This window comes from Oncorhynchus keta, chromosome 26, assembly GCF_023373465.1.
Source record: "Oncorhynchus keta strain PuntledgeMale-10-30-2019 chromosome 26, Oket_V2, whole genome shotgun sequence".
NCBI lineage: Eukaryota > Metazoa > Chordata > Actinopteri > Salmoniformes > Salmonidae > Oncorhynchus > Oncorhynchus keta.
In genome coordinates, this window is record NC_068446.1 from 12,125,293 (window position 1) to 12,141,864 (window position 16,572).

Here is a 16,572-nt window from a genome sequence, read left to right on the forward strand (position 1 = left end):
CAATGCATGTTAGAGGAAAAACCAAGCCATGATGTCAAAGGAAACCTGGCACCATCCCTACGGTGAAGCATGGTGGTGGCAGCATCATGCCGTGGGAATGTTTTTCAGTGGCAGGGACTGGGAAACTAGTCAGGATCGAAAGAAGGATGAATGGAGCGAAGTACAGAGATCCTTGACGGAAATTCAGGACGCTCATGACCTCAGACTTGGGAGAAGGTTCGCCTTCCAACAGGACAACGACCCTAAGCACATAGCCAGGACAACGTAGGAGTGGCTTCAGGAGAAGTCTCAATGTCCTTGAGTGGCCCAGCCAGAGCCTGGACTTGAACCGGATCAAACATCTCTGGAGAGACCTGAAAATAGCTGTGCAGCAACGCTACCCCTCCAACCTGACAGAGATTGAGAGGATCTACAGAGGAGAATGGGAGGAACTATCCAAATACAGGTGGGCCAAACTCGATGCTGTAATCGCTGCCAAAGGTGCTTCAAAAAAGTATTGAGTAAAGGGTCTGAATACTTATGTAAATGTCATGTGTACTTACATTTTCCCAAAACCTGTCTTTCGATTTGACATTAATGGGATATTGTGTGTAGACAAAACATAACAAAATGTGGAAAGATAACATTTGGGAACAAATTGATTGTAATAGAATAAAGTATTTTTACCTATCTATTCACCCATCTATCCATTCCCCATCCCTCTCTTCATTAGCCAGACATCCTCTCCTCAGACAGAAAACACTCTCAGCCATTACATAGCAGAATAAGCTGCAAATAAGCTGTTGAGCAGTAGCATAGAAAGACAGGCCCCAGATTGTTTGGAGTATATTGTGACTGTAGGCTAATGTACTCTAATGCTAAATATAAAAACATAATGTAAACTTTCACTGCTATGCGGATGACACACAGCTGTACATTTCAATGAAACATGGTGAAGCCCCAAAATTGCCCTCGCTAGAAGCATGTGTTTCAGACATAAGGAAGTGGATGGCTGCAAACTTTCTACTATTAAACTCGGACAAAACAGAGATGCTTGTTCTAGGTCCCAAGAAACAAAGAGATCTTCTGTTGAATCTGACAATTAATCTCAATGGTTGTACAGTCGTCTCAAATAAAACTGTGAAGGACCTCGGCGTTACTCTGGACCCTGATCTAAGAACATATCAAGACCATTTCGAGGACAGCTTTTTCCATCTACGTAACATTGCAAAAATCAGAAACTTTCTGTCCAAAAATGATGCAGAAAAATTAATCCATGCTTTTGTCACTTCTAGGTTAGACTACTGCAATGCTCTATTTTCCGGCTACCCGGATAAAGCACTAAATAAACTTCAGTTAGTGCTAAATACGGCTGCTAGAATCCTGACTAGAACCAAAAAAATTGATCATATTACTCCAGTGCTAGCCTCTCTACACTGGCTTCCTGTCAAAGCAAGGGCTGATTTCAAGGTTTTACTGCTAACCTACAAAGCATTACATGGGCTTGCTCCTACCTACCTCTCTGATTTGGTCCTGCCGTACATACCTACACGTACGCTACGGTCACAAGACGCAGGCCTCCTAATTGTCCCTAGAATTTCTAAGCAAACAGCTGGAGGCAGGGCTTTCTCCTATAGAGCTCCATTTTTATGGAACGGTCTGCCTACCCATGTCAGAGACGCAAACTCGGTCTCAACCTTTAAGTCTTTACTGAAGACTCATCTCTTCAGTGGGTCATATGATTGAGTGTAGTCTGGCCCAGGAGTGGGAAGGTGAACGGAAAGGCTCTGGAAACGAACCGCCCTTGCTGTCTCTGCCTGGCCGGTTCCCCTCTTTCCACTGGGATTCTCTGCCTCTAACCCTGTTACTGGGGCTGAGTCACTGGCTTGCTGGGGCTCTCTCGTGCCGTCCCTGGGGGGTGCGTCACCTGGGTGGGTTGATCCCCTGTTGTGGTCGGCCTGTCTGGGTTGGCGCCCCCCTTGGGTTGTACCGTGGCGGAGATCTTTGTGGGCTATACTCGGCCTTGTCTCAGGATGGTAAGTTGGTGGTTGAAGATATCCCTCTAGTGGTGTGGGGGCTGTGCTTTGGCAAAGTGGGTGGGGTTATATCCTTCCTGTTTGGCCCTGTCCGGGGGTGTCCTCGGATGGGGCCACAGTGTCTCCTGACCCCTCCTGTCTCAGCCTCCAGTATTTATGCTGCAGTAGTTTGTGTCGGGGGCTAGGGTCAGTTTGTTATATCTGGAGTACTTCTCCTGTCCTATTCGGTGTCCTGTGTGATTCTAAGTGTGCGTTCTCTAATTCTCTCCTCTCTTTCTTTCTCTCTCTCGGAGGACCTGAGCCCTAGGACCATGCCCCAGGACTACCTGACATGATGACTCCTTGCTGTCCCCAGTCCACCTGGCCATGCTGCTGCTCCAGTTTCAACTGGCCTGGGCCCTAGGACCATGTCCCAGGACTACCTGACATGATGACTCCTTGCTGTCCCCAGTCCACCTGGCCATGCTGCTGCTCCAGTTTCAACTGTTCTGCCTTACTATTATTCAACCATGCTGGTCATTTATGAACATTTGAACATCTTGGCCACGTTCTGTTATAATCTCCACCCGGCACAGCCAGAAGAGGACTGGCCACCCCACATATGCTCTCTCTAATTCTCTCTTTCTTTCTCTCTCTCGGAGGACCTGAGCCCTAGGACCGTGCCCCAGGACTACCTGACATGATGGCTCCTTGCTGTCCCCAGTCCACCTGACTGTGCTGCTGCTCCAGTTTAAACTGTTCTGCCTTATTATTATTCGACCATGCTGGTCATTTATGAACATTTGAACATCTTGGTCATGTTCTGTTATAATCTCTACCCGGCACAGCCAGAAGAGGACTGGCCACCCCACATAGCCCGGTTCCTCTCTAGGTTTCTTCCTAGGTTTTGGCCTTTCTAGGGAGTTTTTCCTAGCCACCGTGCTTTTACACCTGCATTGTTTGCTGTTTGGGGTTTTAGGCTGGGTGTCTGTACAGCACTTTGAGATATCAGCTGATGTACGAAGGGCTATATAAATAAATTTGATTTGATTTGATTTAAATAGGGTCCTGACTGAGTGAATTCCTATGCTGTTAGGGGGCCGTCATAAGGCTCAGAAATGAAAAATCAATCAGGAATATTGCAAAAACCCTGGGCATGCCCAAGTCACCGGTGAACGCAATTATGTCAAAAGACACGGTAGACTGAGGAAGACCACTGTAGTGGATGACCGGAGAATACGCTCTATGGTGAAGAACCCCCCCTGACAACAGCCCAACAGATCAAAAACACTATCCTCGATGCAGGTGCAGATGTGTCAAAGTCTACCATACGTAGACTACACCAGCAGGACTACAGAGGGTACACTTCAAGATGCAAACCACTGATAAGCCTGAAGAACAGAAAGGCATTTCATCATCAAGACCTTTAGGAAATAATGTCTGGAGGGTGAAAATGCAAAAAAAATCTCTTTTGCTCAGAGTATTATTTATATCACCTCCCCTGTCTGATATCTTAACTTTCTCTATGCCACAAAATCTAAATGGTAGAAATGTAATGTTTTTGTCATTAAAATGTACTGCGACTGGATAATCCCTGTTGTTTCTCCTGATTGAACTTATGTTCACTAATTCTCTGTTTGAGAGAGCAGGAGGTTTTACCGACATAGCAGAGCCCACATGGACATTTAATAATGTATATAACATGGGTGGTAGAACACGTAATGATGTCATTTATTTGGAACAGTTGTCCTGTGTGTGGGTGGCAGAAATATTCACACTTCATCATATTGTTGCACTGTGCACATCCTCTGCATTTATAGCTACCATTTGGTAGCTTGACACCAGGCCATCCACCAAAAGTCGTCGCCTCACTGTGCGTGCAGATGCACTCACACCTGCCTGCTGCCATTCCTGAGCAAGGTCTGTACTGGTGATGCCCCGATCCCGCAGCTGAATCAACTTTAGGAGATGGTCCTGGCACTTGCTGGACTTTGGGCGCCCTGAAGCCTTCTAAACAACAATTGAACCGCTCTCCTTGAAGTTCTTGATGATGGGATAAATGGTTGATTTAGGTGCAATCTTACTGGCAGCAATATCCTTGCCTGTGAAGCCCTTTTTGTGCAATGCAATGATGATGGCACGTGTTTCCTTGCAGGTAACCATGGTTTACAGAGGAAGAACAATGATTCCGAGCGCCACCCTCCTTTTGAAGCTTTCAGTATGTTATTCAAACTGAATCAGCATGACAGAGTGATCTCCAGCCTTGTCCTCGTCAACACTTACACCTGTGTTAACGAGATAATCACTTAAATGATGTCAGTTGGTCCTTTTGTGGCAGGGCTGAAATGCAGTGGAAATTGTTTTTTTTTGCAGTTCATTTGCATGGCGAAGAGGAACATTGCAATGAATTGCAATTCATCTGATCACTCTTCAAACGCAAACTGCCATCATACAAACTGAGGCAGCAGACTGAAAATTAATATTTGTATCATTTTGGCAACGACTGTACATATGTGGATATCAAAATAAGTTTTCATTTCAACGGTTTTCTGCAAGGGTGCCAATATTGCTGGCCACGACTGTATATAGGCTATTTCAAATCATATTGAAATCAATTAAGTTCTATTTTGCAACAAGGCTACTGTCTAATTTTAAGTCTCAACGTGTTTCATGTGAACAATCTGTGATTTAGTGCATCATTATTTGGTAAGCATAATTAAGTGCCTCATAGCCTACTTGCATTCATACAGTTGAAGCCAGAAGTTTACATACATCTTAGCCAAATACATTTAAACTCAGTTTCACAATTCCTGACATTTAATCCTAGTGAAGATTCCCTGTTTTAGGTCAGTTAGGAACCCCACTTTATTTGAAATGATTGAAATGTCAGAATATTAGAGAGAATTATTTATTTCAGCATATTAGAGAGAATGATTTATTTCAGCTTTTATTTCTTTCGTCACATTCCCAATGGGTCAGAAGTTTGCATACACTCAATTAGTATTTGGTAGCATTGCTTTTACATTGTTTAACTTTGGTCGAACGTGTCGGGTAGCCTTCCACAAGCCTCCCACAATAAGTTGGGTGAATTTTGGCCCATTCCTCCTGACAGAGCTGGTGTAACCAAGTCAGATTTGTAGGCCTCCATGCTCACAGACTTTATCAGTTCTGCCCACAAATGTTCTATAGGATTGAGGTCAGGGCCTTGTGATGGCCACTCCAATACCTTGATTTTGTTGTCCTTAAGCCATTTTGCCACAACTTTGGAAGTATGCTTGGGTTCATTGTCCATTCAGAAGACCCATTTGCGACCAAGCTTTAACTTCCTGACTGATGTCTATGTGAATATATTGAAGCCATCTCAATTTTCCTCCCTCATGATGCCATCTATTTTGTGAAGTGCACCAGTCCCTCCTGCAGCAAAGCACCCCCACAACATGAAGCTTCCACCCCCGTGCTTCAGGGTTGGGACGGTGTTCTTCAGCTTGCAAACCTCTCCCTTTTCCCTCCAAACATAATGGATGGTCATTATGGCCAAACATTTCTATTTTTGTTTCATCAGACCAGAGGACATTTCTCCAAAATGTACGATCTGTCTCCATGTGAAGTTGCAAACCGTAGTCTGGCTTTTATATGGCGGTTTTGGAGCAGTGGCTTCTTCCTTGCTGAGCGGCCTTTCAGGTTAGGTTGATATAGGACTCATTTTACTGTGGATATTAGATACTTTTGCATCTGTTTCCTCCAGCATCTTCACAAGGTCCTTTGCTGTTGTTCTGGGATTGATTTGCACTTTCAGCACAAAAGTACATTCATCTCTAGGAGACAGAACGCGTCTCCTTCCTGAGCGGTATGACGGCTGCATGGTCCCATGGTGTTTATACTTGCGTACTATTGTTTGTACAGATGAACGTGGTAACTTCAGGTGTTTGGAAATTGCTCCCAAGGATGAACCAGACTTCGGAGGTCTTGGCAGATTTCTTTCCCAATGATGTCAGGCAAAGAGGCACTGAGTTTGAAGGAAGGCCTTGAAATACATCCACACCTCCAATTGACTCAAATGATGTCAATTAGCAAAACAATTAAATTAAAAGAGCGTAGCGCTGCTTTTCCTTCGATCCTATTAGTATCGACACATGGTCTGACAACGCAGTTAGAGAACGTTCTCTATACGTGCTTGTTTGGGAAACACTTAAAAAGTTGGCTTGTAAATAACGATTGCATTTGGTAGGATCATCGTAATGCTTAAGTTACATCGCAACTGGGAAACGAGGCCCACAGCCTTATGGGCCCTGGTCAAAAGTTGCGCACAAACGGAAATAGGGTACCGTTTGAGATAGGGATGTGACAAATGGGCAATTTTTCTTAACGTTTACATTTATTTTTTTCTGTTAATCTTTCAGAAAATTCATACAATCCCACATGAATTCACAATGCAGATGGTCTACATCGCGCTTCCCGTTTTTGGTTACTACATGATTCCATGTGTTATGTCATAGTTTTGATGTCTTCACTATTAATCTACAAACCAGAAAACAGTACAAATAAAGAAAAACCCTGGAATGAAAAGGTGTCAACTTTGACTGATACTGTATGTAACGGGGAATTGATAGACACTAACAATCAAGGCAAACAATTCACACAATGAAGTTAAGAAACGATGAATGTGCATAAATTGGCAGGAAAGCGAGCATTCTGGAGAGAGACGTGCCTTGTCCATTTTAGCCACACTGACCTTCTTGGACTGTGCCATCCATGCGGCCTCTGCAATGCATTAGTCTCAGCCTCTGCAATGGATTAGTTCACTGAGATTGGGTGCGAATCAGACAGGTGTCTCGAGTGCCATAACAAAAAAATACCTGGGTTGTGTTAAGAGTGAATAGATATGATTTCTTACTGTAAACAGAGGCTAGTCTTCACAGTATTTTTCTATGTGAACATTCCACAATGTTGTACCCTGCTGAAAGTGCAATGTGGCCTTGTAAAAATACTACGTACCGTATTGCATGCCTTCCTTTTTCCTCAATGAAACCACTAATCTGACATGGCAAGAGTGAATATGTGGTTTCCACAACATTATCAAGGAAGGAAGGAGGATGCATTTTCAAAGTATTCAAACCAGACCAAAGGCTCCCATTGTGAAAGAGTTTGTATTGATACAGGCCCTGTCAGGTCAACCTTAGACCTAAATATTTTTATATACCCCAATAGTCATACAGACATATTTAAGACTACTTATAAATCTTTGCTCTGGCAATTGAATGTTCCGGAATATCTGAACACAAAAGCAGAGCTTGGCGTTCAAATGAATGACACTAAGTTCAATGATCTGTTGTACTGCAAATATAGACAGACAAGACTAGGACCCCAGAATTGGTTTAGTAAATGCATCAGTGTATGTTTTGTATCAACGTTGAAATTACAGTTTAACCTTTTGCGTTTAGGGGGCGTTTTTGGCAACAAAAAAAAAAACATACCCATTTGAAACTGCCTATTTCTCAGTCCCAGAAACTAGAATATGCATATAATTTCAGATTAGGATAGAAAACACTAAAGTTTCCAAAACTGTCAAAATATTGTCTGTGAGTATAACAGAACTGATATTGCAGGCCAAACCCTGAGGAAAATCAAACCAGGAAGTAGCTTCTATTTTGAAACCTCTCTGTTCCTATGCATGCCTATCCTCCATTTAAAGGGATATCAACCAGATTCCTTTTTCTATGGCTTCCCTAAGGTGTCAACAGTCTTTAGACATAGTTTCAGGCTTTTATTTTGAAAAATTAGCGAGAAAGATCACATTGCGTAAGTGGATAGGCAGGGGCTCTCAGAGTCAGTTTTGTGCAACAGAGTAAAGCGGCCATTGTTTCTCCCGGTCCTATTGAAAAACCTACCCTCCCAGTTGATACATTATCGAATATATATTTTAAAAACAACCTGAGGATTGATTAGAAAAAACATTTGACATGTTTCTGTGGACATTATGGATATTATTTGGAATTTGTCTGCGTTGTCGTGACCACTCTTTCCTGTGGATTTCTGAACATAACGTGACAAACAAACGGAGGTATTTGTGGCATAAAAATAATCTTTATGGAACAAAAGGAACATTTGTTGTGTAACAGAGTCTTGCGAGTGAAAACCTCCAAAGATCAAAGGTAAACGGTTCATTTGATTGCTTTTCTGATTTGTGACCAAGCTTCCTGATGCTAACTGTACATAATGCTATGCTAAGTTATCGATAAACTTAAACGTTTGGATTGCTTTCGCTGTAAAGCATAATTTCAGAATCTGAGATGACAGGTGGTTAACAAAAGGCTAAGCTGTGTTGTGCAATATTGCACTTGTGATTTCATGAATATGAATATTTTTTGTCATATTATTTGACTGTGGCGCTATGCTATTCAGCGGTTGCTGATGACAATTATCCCGCTTAAGGGATGGGTAGCATCAAGAAGTTAAGAGAAAAAGAAAAACAGTGGCAGGTAACCAGTACAAACTACTGACAAAAAACAGACACTGGGATACCATGATACAGACAGACATAGACAATGAGAAATGGAGTGCCACAAACTGAAAATACATAGACAACCAAACACAGACAGACATAGCTATAGCACACACACATTTTTCATTCATACAAAGTCCGGTGCTCTCTCACATACACACTTCACTTACGATCTGTTTCTCTGTGTACTTGTTGGAGCTGAGCAGGTTGACAGCCTCCATGTGTCCAAAGTCGATGTCATGTCCCAGCAGGAAGATGAAGAGCAGCTTGCAGACATACTTCTTCTTACTATAGCCGTCCAGTGCCTTATCCCCCTTGAACTTGGAGCGGATGTTGGCCAGTTCCTTATTGATCCGCTTGATCTCTGCCTCCTTGCTTTTACCTGGGGAAGAAGTGCAGTCCTTTTAGTTTGGATTAACGTTTTAATACTTTATTGCCATACCAACCAAAGATGTAAGGAATTAGATTTAATGCAACTCTTAAAAATAGGGACAAAAAGATACACATATACATACCAGGGATCAACATTCAGGTACATTTATTTACTATCAAATGAGAGACAAACTTATCACACAAGTCAGAGTAATACTAAATCTTGAATCACTTATAAGGGAGCAGGTCAACACAACGCACACATATAAAGTGAATCGATTGAGTGCGCTACGATAATGATGGCTGGTCAACGAAACACCCTCAGATGATTCATTGAGAGCCCTGAGACAAAAAGTACAAAAGGTATTTTATAGCCAAGATACACCCCTTTCAACCTACATGACGAACAACAGATGTACAGGTCACAAGGTTAAGATTTGTATGAAAGACACTTATATTTCACAGCAGACAGTATCTGCTGTAAAAACAGTTATCTTTGTGTAGAGACCAGGGTCTGGGTCTGGGGTCATCTCTCCCTGGTACCATATAGAACAGAAACTGTGCTGCCATCCTGTTAGAAGGTAACAGATTGTAATAAAATAATGGTTCAATTAGATTTATTGTGTTCAATGGTGTTATTTGCCCCCTAGTGGATGTTTCTGGTACTTAGAAAGACTACGCAAACAGGAAGTAGAGAATTCGTTCTGCACACATAGAAGCAGCTACAAACATTACGGTGCAGGTCTTTCTGTGTAGTTATTTCTTGTCACGCTTCAGCCTTGGAAAATATTTGTTTGTAAGTTCGATTCAACCATTTAGCTAATGATGATAATGTTATTGATAGAGTTGCTTACATATCAATGTTGGTTGGTTGCATTTACTCACAAATTGCAATGCCTTTCATGCATGTCGTTAGCTGTATTACTTTGCTCGTGCGTCATGCAAACGAATGGTAAAATATACAATACTGTAGTTTGTTACTGTTTCTAGTGTAATATGCTTTGTTATTCTACATAGATGGTTGTACATTAGAGTAATAAAAGGAGCCAATTACCATATGAGTAACAATTAGCTATATGGTTTGGCATCATTCCAGATGCATGGTACCTTAGCACATGCTTTGTATTTATGAAACTTCAAATGTTTAATGTACAGCTACAGTATGTCGGTGTGAATTGAATACTAAAGTATATTCTTTTCTGTATTTTGCAGTTTCACAAACAAACGTTTTCAATATATTCATTCAAGAAAAGTCACGCCTTGGGAGTTTTATTGAAGACTTAGTTGTTAGCCATCTGTCTAGTTTTGCATGGGAACGCAATTCAAGGGCAGAATAGAAACAAACTTATGCTCTGGAATGCGGTCTCTTTAGGTTTTATCACCCAAATGACACCCCATTTAGTCGACTGGTTGATTGTTTAGTCGATTGTTTTGTCGTTAGGCTGTTGGTCGACCAAGATCTCTTTAGTTGAGCAGGTGCAAATTGTTAGATCTTATTTTATTGGGCAAAAAAAAATACATCGGTATGATTTGCTCCTGTCTCTGTGGAATAATCCATTGCTGAGGCCAAGGGGACGGCAGTCACTCGAAGACATGTGATACTGAAATTGTATATGGTTATTAAGCAAAAATAATCGTGCAACACTAATCAATCTAATATTATTTTATAACAAATGCGCTTTCTCCCGCTGTTGGATACGGTTGCAGTTTGTGGTTCTGTAACATAGTCTTCAGTATACCGTAGAATTGCTGCCTTTCCTTATGTTGCTAGGTGCATAATATCAAAGTTACCCAACATATTGAATTGATGGGCGGCTACAGGAATATAGGTAAATGTGGAGGTCCAATTCCACCACGCCTCTGAGGCATCCAGGACGTCCTCGACATCTCCCTGACAGAGAGGACCCGAGTCTACCGGAGTTCCCCTGAGAGTCTCCGAAGTCTGACGATTCACCTCTTCCCGAGTTGACGCAACTAGGCAGCGCTTGGCTGTCACATGAAGAGTTGCGTCTACTGGTAATTTCGTATCCTCCAGTCCACTGAAAGACCAGCCTCACCGGTAGGGGTGAGTACTCTGGTGGGCAATACGAAGAACTTTCCCTCTTAAAATCAATTTATAACATTTATGCATTTTTCTGGATTTTTTGTTGTCATTCTGTCTCTCACTGTTCAAATAAACATACCATTAAAATTATAGAATGATAATCTCTTTACCAGTGGGCAAACATACAAAATCAGCAGGGGATCAAATATATAAGGGGATCAAATATATAAGGGGATCAAATATATAAGGGGATCAATGTATATAAATATTAGGACGAGCAATGTCGGAGTGTCATTGACGAAAATACAGAAAAATACAGCATTTGAAAAGAGTTAAACAGTATGTAAACAAACTGACTAGTGTTTCATTATTAAAGCGACCAAAGCGACATGATTCCATGTCTATGTACATAGGGCAGCAGCCTACAGGGTTGAGTAACCGGGTGGTAGCCAGCTAGCAATGGCTATTTAACAGTCTGATGACCTTGAGATTGAAAAACAGATTCTGTCTCTCGGTCCCAGTTTGGATGCACCTGTACTGACCTCACCTTCTGCATAATAGCAGGAGTCAACAGGCCATGGCTCGGGTGGTTGATGTCCTTGATGATCTTTTTGGCCTTCCTGTGAAATCTGGTGCTGTAGGTGTCCTGGAGGGCAGGCAGTGTGCCCTCAGTGATGTGTTGGGCAGACCGCACCACCCTCTGGAGAGCCCAGTGGTTGCGGACAGTGCAGTTGCCATACCAGGCGGTGATGCAACCTGCCAGGATGCTCTCAATGGTGCTTCTGTAAAAGTTTGTGAGGGTCTTAGAGGCTCCCGAGTGGCGTCAGTACAGTCTCTGGTTAGAATCTAGGCTGTATCACTTCCGTCCGGGAAGTCCCATAGGGTGGCGCACGGTCAATTGGCCCACGGTCAATTGGCCAAGGGGTTTGGCCAGGGAAGACCGTCATTGTAAGTAAGAATTTGTTCTTCACCGACTTGCCTAGTTAAATAAAAGGTCAAATATATATATATATATAAAATACATTTACAAAAAAAGCCACATTTCTTCAGCCTTCTGAGGTTGAAGAGGCACTGTTGCACCTTCTATATCACACTGTGTCTGTGTGGATGGACCATTTCAGTTAGTCAACGATGTGTAAGCCAAGGAACTTGAAGCTCTTTACCTTCTCCAGTAAGGCCCCGTCTATGTGGATAGGGGCGGGCTTTCTCTGCTGTCTCCTGAAGTCCATGATCAGCGTTTTCGTTTTCTTTACGTTGAGGGAGAAGTTATTGTCCTGGCACCACGCCGCCAAGGCCCTCACCTCCTTGTTGGTAATCAGGCCTGCTACCGTTGTGTCGTCTGCAAACTTGATGATTGAGTTGGAGGCGTGCGTGGCCACTCAGTCATGGGTGAAAAGGGAGTACAGGAGGGGCCTGAGCACGCACCATTGTGGGGCCCCTGTGTTGAGGATCACCGTAGTGGTGTTGTTTCCTACCTTCACCACCTTGGGCAGACATCTGAGGACGCGGCTGGGAATGCCGTCTGGGCCAGCAGCCTTGCGAGGATTAACACATTTAATGTCTTACTCACATCAGCCACGGAGAACGGGAGCCCACAGTCCTTGGGAGCGGGCTTCGTCGGTGGCACTGTGTTATCCTCAAAGTGGGGGAAGGAGGTGTTTAGCTTGTCCGGGAGTAAAACGGTGCCCGTGACATGGCTGGTTTTCCCCTTTGTAATCCGTGATTGTCAGTAGACCCTCTCACATAAGCCTTGTGTCTGAGCCGTTGAATTGCGATTCCACTTCGTCTCTGTTCTGATATTTTGCCTGTTTGATTGCCTTACGGAGGGAATCACTACACTGTTTGTATTCAACCATATTCCCAATCACCTTGCCGTGGTTAAATGCGGTGGTTCGCACTTTCAGTTTTGCTGCCATCTATCCACGGTTTTTGATTTGAGTAGGTTTTAATAGTCAGTGGGAACAACATCCCCTAGACACTTCCTTATGAGCACAGTCACCGTGTCCATGTATACGTCAATATTATTCTCAGAGGCAAACATTCAGATTGGTCGAACCAACGTTGAATTGACCTTAGCACGAGTACTTCCTGTTTGAGTTTCTGCCTATAAGAAAGGAGGAGCAGAATGGATTTGTGATCGGATTTGCCGAATGGAGGGCGGGGGAGGGCCTTGTAGCCATCCTGGAAAGGAGAGTAACAATGTTCGAGAGTTTTTGAAGCGCGAGTACTACAGGCAATGTGTTGAGAGGACTTTGTTTAAATTCCCCTGCTACAATTGAATGCGGCCTCAGGATATGTTGTTTCCAGATTGCCAAGTCCAGTGTAGTTCCTTGAGGGCCGTCATGGTATCGGCTTGAGGGGGAATATACACGGCTGTGACTACAACCAAAATATAATTATCTTGGGAGGTAATATTGTCAGCATTTGATTGTGAGGTATTCTAGGTTGGGTGAACAAAAGGACTTGAGTTCCTGTATGTTATCACAATCCCACCATGAGTAGTTAATCGTGGAACATACACAACTGACTTTCTTCTTCCCTTCTTTATTCCTGTCTGCGCGATGTACTGAGAACCTAGCTGGCTGTATAAACAGGGACAGTATATCGGGAGAGAGCCATGAAACAGAGTATGTTACAGTCCCTGATCTCTCTCTGGAAGGGGATTCTCGCCTTGAGCTCATCTACTTTATGGTCCAGGGACTGAACATAAGCGAGTAATGTACTCGGAAGTGGTGGATGATGTGTACGCCTCCAGAGTCAGACTAGAAGTCCACTCGGAATACCTCCTCTCCACCACCGTCATCGTCTTGGAGCAGCCTCTGGGTTAAGTTAAATTGCCCTGGGGGGGGGGTAAAAAAAACAAAGATCTAATTCGGGAAAGTCATATTTCTTGTAGTAATGCTATTGAGTTACCACCGCTCTGATATCCAAAAATATTTTCTGACTATGTAATAACAAAACAAAACAAAACATTCATGGCTAATAATCTAAGAAATAACAAAAAACTGAAATAGTGCGAAGTTGCTTAGGCGCTAGAAGCAAAGCTGCCATGTCTGACGGCTCCATCTTCTGATGTTGTCTTGCTCATAATAACCACACATGGTTAACGCAACAGAGTACCGCAAAAAAACTCAAATTGAAACGCCAGGAAACAAACTAAAGCGGCTACCTCTCATAAAAACTGATCAGAAATTAACATTACAATAATTATATTGGAGCAGTAGATATTCTAAATCAGCTACAATGACTAAGGACAAAATACCATATGGAAGTGTCAGATTTTCAAGATGTGCAAAGGTCACCATGGAATAGCCTATCGCAAATATTCAACCAAGACTTTGAACTTTTTAAATACCTGGTTTTCATACCCATTCTGCAAACCCATTCTTGCCTTAGCATTTACTGGTAGATATCACTTGGAACAGCTTTCCTACCCCTACCGGTGTTAGTCTTTGGTGAGCTGCTCCTTGCAACAACCAGCTGTTTGAGAGCTGAGCGCCCTCTCTGCCCAACAGATTACCTCAAATAAGGCTATGTGCGCAGCGCGTGTACACAATAATCAACATTAAAAAATTATAATCCCGAAGCTGGTAGTTTAATCAATTATATAGCCTTGATAAAAATAGCATTATTACAATCTTTTTTCCCCCACTGGCCCAAGTAGGCCACTGATGGAGATGCTCAACTGGCCAGCAGACAGCCCTGTATGTCGAGCCCTGAACACATTCATTTGCATAGCTGTTACATACAATCAAGACATTACATATGTTAGGAAAGTTCATAATCTGCAATATAAGATTGTATATCGTGATTGTATATCATGTAACCTAGATGTTACCACACACGAACATATTTATATTGCAGATTATGAACTTTCCTAACATATGTAATGTCTTGATTGTATGTAACAGCTATGCAAATGAATGTAGTATGGAGTAAATCCATTTGAATTCAATCACTTTTGACACCACCCTTTTGATTTTAATAAAACCATCCATACATACTTGGCCATTGTAGAAGTGCTCAGAAAGTGAATTTTTGGACCTCAATGCCAAAACATTCAAGAGATAAAAGGTGCTCAAAGTTGACCCATTTTGCATACCCCACCATACGATTAGACATCCATGTCTTCATCACTGCAAAAGATAAAAGGTTGAGACTTATTGAATTTAAAAGCTTACAAACAGGGTTGTCAAAGTATTTGATCATTTCTGGGAAAAAATGTTTTATCAAAATGCATGTCCTTTTTAACCTTTTAACATCAATTATCTAAAAAGCATTTAAAAAACATTTGCATACGTTGTAGTTTAGACCTTCCTATTTAGATTTTTAGCAACAGATCATAGAAACGTTTTCACATAGACACCCGTTTGGTGCTGGAGGTGATAAATATATTAGGTTGAAAAGTGGTGGAATTGCCCATTGACGTACAGTGGGGCAAAAGTATTGTCAGCCACCAATTGTGCAAGTTCTCCCACTTAAAAAGATGAGGCCTGTCATTTTCATCATAGGTACATTTCAACTATGACAGACAAAATGAGGGGAAAAAATCCAGAAGATTACATTGTAAGATTTTTAATTTATTTATTTGCAAATTATGGTGGAAAATAAGTATTTTGTCACCTACAAACAAGCAAGATTTCTGGCTCTCACATACCTGTAACTTCTTTAAGAGGCTCCTTTGTCCTCCACTTTCGTTACCTGTATTAAATGCCACCTGTTTGAACTTATCAGTATAAAAGACACCTGTCCACAACCTCAAACAGTCACACTCCAAACTCCACTATGGCCAAGACCAAAGAGCTGTCAAAGGACACCAGAAACAAAATTGTAGACCTGCACTAGGCTGGGAAGACTGAATCTGCAATAGGTAAGCAGCTTGGTTTGAAGAAATCAACTGTGGGAGCAATTATTAGGAAATGGAAGACATACAAGACCACTGATAATCTCCCTCGATCTGGGGCTCCACGCAAGATCTCACCCCGTGGGGTCAAAATGATCACAAGAACGGTGAGCAAAAATCCCAGAACCACACCGGGAGACCTCGTGAATGACCTGCAGAGAGCTGGGACCAAAGTAACAAAGCCTACCATCAGTAACACACTACGCCGCCAGGGACTCAAATCCTGCAGTGCCAGACGTGTCCCCCTGCTTAAGCCAGTATGTCCAGGCCCGTCTGAAGTGCTAGAGAGCATTTGGATGATCCAGAAGAAGATTGGGAGAATGTCATATGGTCAGATGAAACCAAAATATAACTTTTTGGTAAAAACTCAACTCGTTGTGTTTGGAGGACAAAGAATGCTGAGTTGCATCCAAAGAACACCATACCTACTGTGAAGCATTGGGGTGGAAACATCATGCTTTGGGGCTGTTTTTCTGCAAAGGGACCAGGACGACTGATCAGTGTAAAGGAAAGAATGAATGGGGCCATGTATCGTGAGATTGAGTGAAAACCTCCTTCCATCAGCAAGGGCAATGAATTTGAAACGGGTCTTTCAGCATGACAATGATCCCAAACACACCGCCCGGGCAACGAAGGAGTGGCTTCATAAAAAGCATTTCAAGGTCCTGGAGTGGCCTAGCCAGTCTCCAGATCTCAACCCCATAGAAAATCTTTGGAGGGAGTTGAAAGTCCATGTTGCCCAGCAACAGCCCCAAAA

The 16,572-nt window shown here is 42.6% G+C and overlaps 1 protein-coding gene across 4 annotated transcripts in view; it reads right to left on the reverse strand.

The window, feature by feature from the left end:
* The window catches only part of LOC118358644 (AP-2 complex subunit alpha-2-like), a 77,573-nt gene that overhangs the window by 34,420 nt on the left and 26,581 nt on the right, over nucleotides 1-16,572 (reverse strand). For all 4 annotated transcript variants that reach the window (XM_052480254.1, XM_052480253.1, XM_052480252.1 and 1 more), the window contains exon 2: nucleotides 8,667-8,878. In XM_052480254.1, coding sequence (XP_052336214.1) covers nucleotides 8,667-8,717 — 51 coding nt within the window. In that variant the 5' untranslated portion in view covers nucleotides 8,718-8,878. The remainder of the gene's footprint in view (nucleotides 1-8,666; nucleotides 8,879-16,572) is intronic.